Source organism: Ambystoma mexicanum, chromosome 13, assembly GCF_040938575.1.
Source record: "Ambystoma mexicanum isolate Mex_15411 chromosome 13, UKY_AmexF1_1, whole genome shotgun sequence".
Taxonomy (NCBI): Eukaryota; Metazoa; Chordata; class Amphibia; order Caudata; family Ambystomatidae; genus Ambystoma; species Ambystoma mexicanum.
In genome coordinates this window covers 812,484,157-812,490,156 of record NC_090938.1, presented here as the reverse complement: position 1 = coordinate 812,490,156, position 6,000 = coordinate 812,484,157, and the positions used below count along the sequence as shown (strand labels likewise).

The 6,000-nt window shown below is 61.6% G+C and overlaps 1 protein-coding gene across 1 annotated transcript in view; it reads left to right on the top strand.

The window, feature by feature from the left end:
- The first annotated feature begins 550 nt into the window (after window positions 1–550).
- The window catches only part of LOC138522048 (proteasome subunit beta type-9-like), a 576,384-nt gene continuing 570,934 nt past the window's right edge, over window positions 551–6,000 (top strand). The window contains exon 1 of the mRNA XM_069635273.1: window positions 551–827. Within this exon, the coding sequence (XP_069491374.1) occupies window positions 786–827 (42 nt within the window). The 5' untranslated portion in view covers window positions 551–785. The remainder of the gene's footprint in view (window positions 828–6,000) is intronic.

Below are 6,000 nucleotides of genomic sequence, written 5' to 3'. Positions count from 1 at the left end.
CCCAGGACTCAATGGCCTCTATTGACAGCCAGACTCCGCCCCCTTGAGCCAAGCTCCATAGGGAGGCACCCCACGCTCCTGTGCGTCATCAGTTGCTAGGCGAGCCTTTAGCTTCAGGACCCAGGTACGCTAGACATGTGCTATTTACACCCAGCCAATGGTGGCAAAGCTACCAACGCGTCATCAGTAGCTAGGGAAAGGTGTAGCTTCAGGACCCAGGTTCGCTAGACATGTGCTTATTACACCCAGCCAATGGTGGCAAAGCTCACAACGCGTCATCAGTAGCTAGGCAAGGGTGTACCTGTTAAGTCTCTGAAGAGTAGAAGAGCATTATCCAATAGAGTTAGAGCTTTCCCAGCATCATGGAGTTGCTAGGCAGCAGAGAACTAATGCCCCGACAACCTCTGTGCGTACCCTCTGGCGGTGGCAGGCGGTACTACACTGTGAGCAGCCATGGCCCCAGCTGTCCCCATGTTACTTTCACTTTCACTTTCACTTTCACACCTTCCCATCTTCTCGAGCTGCACCGAAGAGCTCAGACCAGAGAGGAAGAGTGCAGACCAGGGAGGAGGAGGGTGCAGCCCAGGGAGGAGGAGGGTGCAGCCCAGGGAGGAGGAGAGTGCAGACCAGACAGAGGAGAGCACAGAGCAGACCAGGAGAGTGCAGATCAGACAGGAGGAGAGCGCAGACCAGACAGGAGGAGAGTGCAGACCAGACAGGAGGAGAGCACAGAGCAGACCAGGAGAGTGCAGACCAGACAGAGGAGAGCACAGAGCGGGGAGACCATGACTGAGCCCTGGGATACTTCCTGTGAGATCAGGACAGGGGTAATGAGCCCTGGGGAGGGCACCATGGCTTCCAGGACCCTCCGTTCCCCTTCATTTTTAGAGAATTCACCCCAAGGGGCAGTTTTCTGTGTGTGTTTCCTCCTTTAACCTTCTTCCCCACGCACCTGTCCCTCCTCCTGGGAAGGGATGTCCCTCTTTCTACGGCTTATTGTATTCAGAGAGTACAGTTAAGCAGCGCCCCACCTCAGTGCACTTTCATTCCCACACCTGAGGCTTGATTGCGTGTGAAACGGACATGGCGCTTTCAGGGTTTTCCCCAGTGAAGTTGGCAGTATAATAATAATAACTTGTTTTTTATATAGCGCTTTTATCCAAAGCGCTTTACATAGACATGCTTATTGTACCCCGAAGGCTTGCACTTTGTTTTGGTTTAGGTGGGATGATTTTACTGCTGGCGACAGTGTTCCTTGTTCTTTGCACGGGAAGGCTGCCTGGGTGTTTGAGGGCGATGCTTGTGCCGTGGGTGGTCGCTGCGGGAAGGCTGCCTGGGTGTTTGAGGGCGATGCTTGTGCCCTGGGTGGTCGCTGCGGGAAGGCTGCCTGGGTGTTTGAGGAGCGATGCTTGTGCCCTGGGTGGCCGCCGCGGGAAGGCTGCCTGGGTGTTTGAGGGCGATGCTTGTGCCCTGGCTGGCTGCCGCGGGAAGGCTGCCTGGGTGTTTGAGGGCGATGCTTGTGCCGTGGGTGGTCGCTGCGGGAAGGCTGCCTGGGTGTTTGAGGGCGATGCTTGTGCCCTGGCTGGCTGCCGCGGGAAGGCTGCCTGGGTGTTTGAGGGCGATGCTTGTGCCCTGGCTGGCTGCCGCGGGAAGGCTGCCTGGGTGTTTGAGGGCGATGCGTGTGCCCTGGGTGGCCGCCGCGGGAAGGCTGCCTGGGTGTTTGAGGGCGATGCTTGTGCCGTGGGTGGTCGCTGCGGGAAGGCTGCCTGGGTGTTTGAGGGCGATGCTTGTGCCGTGGGTGGTCGCTGCGGGAAGGCTGCCTGGGTGTTTGAGGGCGATGCTTGTGCCCTGGGTGGTCGCCGCGTGAAGGCTGCCTGGGTGTTTGAGGGCGATGCGTGTGCCCTGGGTGGCCGCCGCGGGAAGGCTGCCTGGGTGTTTGAGGGCCATGCTTGTGCCCTGGGTGGCCCCCGCAGGAAGGCTGCTTGTGTTTTTGAGGGCAATGCTTGTGCCCTGGGTGGTCCCCACGGGAAGGCTGCCTGGGTGTTTGAGGGCGATGCTTGTGCCCTGGGTGGCCGCCACGGGAAGGTTGCCTGGGTGTTTGAGGGCGATGCTTGTGCAATGGGGGGGCGCCGCAGGAAGGCTACCTGGGTGTTTGAGGGGGATGCTTGTGCCCTGGCCGGTCCCCGCGGGAAGGCTGCCTGGGTGTTTGAGGGCGATGTTTGTGCCCTGGGTGGTCACCACGGGAAGGCTGCCTGGGTGTTTGAGGGTGATGCTTTTGCCCTTGGTGGTCGACGTGGGAAGGCTGCCTGGGTGTTTGAGGGTAATGCTTGTGCCCTGGGTAGTCGCCGTGGAAAGGCTGCTTGGGTGTTTGAGGGTGATGGTTGTGCCCGGGTGGTCCCTGCAGGAAGGCTGCCGGCGTGTTTGAGGAGCGATGCTTGTGCCCTGGGTGGTTGCTGTGGGAAGGCTGCCTGGGTGTTTGAGGGCGATGCTTGTGCCCTGGGTGGTCACTGCGGGAAGGCTGCCTGGGTGTTTCAGGGCGATGCTTGTGCACAGTGTGGCCGCCGCGGGAAGGCTGCCTGGATGTTTGAGGGCCATGCTTGTGCCCTGGGTGGCTGCCGCGGGAAGGCTGTCTGGGTGTTTGAGGGCCATGCTTGTGCCCTGGGTGGCCCCCACGGGACGTCTGCCTGTGTTTTTGAGGGCAATGCTTGTGCCCTGGGTGGTCCCCACGGGAAGGCTGCCTGGGTGTTTGAGGGCGATGCTTGTGCCCTGGATGGCTGCCGCGGGAAGGCTGCCTGGGTGTTTGAGGGCGATGCTTGTGCCCTGGGTGGTCGCCGCGGGAAGGCTGCCTGGGTGTTTGAGGGCGATGCTTGTGCAACGTGGGGCGCCGCAGGAAGGCTGCCTGGGTGTTTGAGGGGGATGCTTGTGCCCTGGGTGGTCCCCGCGGGAAGGCTGCCTGGGTGTTTGAGGGCGATGCTTGTGCCCTGGGTGGTCACCACGGGAAGGCTGCCTGGGTGTTTGAGTATTTGAGGGCAATGCTTGTGCCCTGGGTGGTCGCCACGGGAAGGCTGCCTGGGTGTTTGAGGGTGATGCTTTTGCCCTGGGTGGTCGATGTGGGAAGGCTGCCTGGGTGTTTGAGGGTGATGCTTGTGCCCTGGGTGGCCGCCGCGGGAAGGCTGCCTGGGTGTTTGAGGGCGATGCTTGTGCCCTGGGTGGCCCCCGCTGGAAGGCTGCCTGGGTGTTTGAGGGCAATGATTGTGCCCTGGGTGGTCGCCGCGGGAAGGCTGCCTGGGTGTTTGAGGGCGATGCTTGTGCAACGTGGGGCGCCGCAGGAAGGCTGCCTGGGTGTTTGAGGGGGATGCTTGTGCCCTGGGTGGTCCCCGCGGGAAGGCTGCCTGGGTGTTTGAGGGCGATGCTTGTGCCCTGGGTGGTCACCACGGGAAGGCTGCCTGGGTGTTTGAGTATTTGAGGGCAATGCTTGTGCCCTGGGTGGTCGCCACGGGAAGGCTGCCTGGGTGTTTGAGGGTGATGCTTTTGCCCTGGGTGGTCGATGTGGGAAGGCTGCCTGGGTGTTTGAGGGTGATGCTTGTGCCCTGGGTGGCCGCCGTGGGAAGGCTGCCTGGGTGTTTGAGGGCGATGCTTGTGCCCTGGGTGGCCCCCGCTGGAAGGCTGCCTGGGTGTTTGAGGGCAATGATTGTGCCCTGGGTGGTCCCCGCGGGAAGGCTGCCTGGGTGTTTGTGCCCTGGGTGGTCCCTTCGAGATGGCTGCCTGTGTGTTTGAGGGGAATGTTCGGGAAGGCTGCCTGGGTGTTTGAGGGCAATGTTTGTGCCCTGTGTGGTCGCCGTGCCGCCAGCAAGGTGGTTTTTCCGCAGTGTTGTGCTTGGTGTTTGTGTTGTGCCCTGGGCGGTTTTGAGTTAGAAGGAAATGTGCAGAGTTGCTTGTGAGCGTTTGAGAGGCCTTGCCTCTCTGGCAGCTCTGCTACAGCAAAGCGGCCACATGAGGGATGAGCTATCAACATGGTGGTGAGTGGGAGACTAGTGGGCAGAGATGGGTGGACAGCACGTGGTGCCGCCCCAGGGGCACCATGCTTCCCGCCCCCACACCTAAGATTTCAGGGTCTAGAGGCGCCTGTGGCTGGGCCTGTGCAAGTATCCATTCAATGCAACATTAGGACACTCTGGGGGGTCTCTCAGCCACCTAGTGTGGGTGTGTTCACGGTGTGCTATGCCCGCAACTGCCCGTGGAAGGAAGGGGTCTCTCGGCCACCTAGTGTGGGTGTGCTCTGTTGCGCAAGGTGTGCTGTGCCTGCAGCTGCCCGTGGAAGGAAGGGTTCTCTCGGCCACACAGTGTGGCTGTGCTCCACTGTGCACGTTGTGCTGTGCCTGCAGCTGCCCATGGAAGGAAGGGGTCTCTCGGGCACCTAGTGTGGGTGTGCTCTGTTGTGCATGGTGTGCTGTGCCCGCAGCTGCCCTTGGAAGGAATGGATCTCTCGGCCACCCAGTGTGGGTGTGCTCCGCTGTGCACAGTGTGCCGTGCCCGCAGCTGCTCTTGGAAGGAATGGGTCTCTTGGCCACCCAGTGTGCTGCCCTGTGCACAGTGCGCAATGCCCGCAGCTGCCCATGGAAGGAAGGGTTCTCTCAGTCACCCAGTGTTGGTGTGCTCCGCTGTGCATGGTGTGCTGTGCCCGCAGCTGCCTGTGGAAGGAAGGGGTCTCTCGGTCACCCAGTGTGGGTGTGCTCCGCTGTGCACAGTGTGCTATGCCCTTGCTTGTGCTCTGCTGTGCGTGGTGCGCTGTGCCCGCAGTTTGCCTTTAGAAGGAAGGGGTCTCTCGGCCACCCAGTGTGGCTGTGCTCCGCTGTGCGCGGTGTGCTGTGCCCACAGCTGCCCATGGAAGGAAGGGGTCTCTCGCCCACCCAGTGTGCTCGTGCTCTGCTGTGCACAGTGGGCTGTGCCCGCAGCTTCCCGTGGAAGGAACGGGTCTCTCTGCCACCCAGTGTGCTCATGCTCCGCTGTGCACAGTGTGCTGTGCCCACAGCTGCCTCTGGAAGGAAGGGGTCTCTCGGCCACCCAGTCTGGGTGTGCTTCACTGTGCACAGTGTGCTGTGCCCGCAGCTTCCCGTGGAAGGAAGGTGTCTCTCGGCCACCCAGTGTGGGTGTGCTCCGATGTGCACAGTGCGCTATGCCCACAGCTGCCATGGAAGGAAGGGGTCTCTCGGCCATCCAGTGTGGGTGTGCTCCGCTGTGCACAGTGTGCTGTGCCTGCAGCTTCCCGTGGAAGGAAGGGTTCTCTTGGCCACCCAGAGTGGGTGTGCTCCGCTGTGCACAGTGTGCTGTGCCCGCAGCTTCCCGTGGAAGGAAGGAGTCTCTCGGCCACCCAGTGTGCTCGTGCTCCGCTGTGCACAGTGTGCTGTGCCCACAGCTTCCCGTGGAAGGAAGGGGTCTCTCGGCCACCCAGTGTGGGTGTGCTTCACTGTGCACAGTGTGCTGTGCCCGCAGCTTACCGTGGAAGGAAGGGGTCTCTCGGCCACCCAGTGTGGGTGTGCTCTGCTGTGCACAGTGCACTATGCCTGCAGCTGCCCGTGGGCGGAAGGGGTCTCTCGGCCACCCAGTGTGGGTGTGCTCCGCTGTGCACAGTGTGCTGTGCCCACAGCTGCCCATGGAAGGAAGGGGTCTCTCGGCCACCCAGTGTGGGTGTGCTTCACTGTGCACAGTGTGCTGTGCCCGCAGCTGTTCATGGAAGGAAGGGGTCTCTCGGCCACCTAGTGTGGGTGTGCTCTGTTGTGCATGGTGTGCTGTGCCCGCAGCTGCCCTTGGAAGGAATGGGTCTCTCAGCCACCCAGTGTGCTCCGCTGTGCACAGTGTGTTATGCCCACAGCTGCCCGTGGAAGGAAGGGGTCTCTCGGCCACCCAGTGTGGGTCTGCTCCACTGTGCACAGTGTGCTGTGCCCTCAGCTTCCCATGGAAGGAAGGGGTCTCTCGGCCACCCAGTGTGGGTGTGCTCTG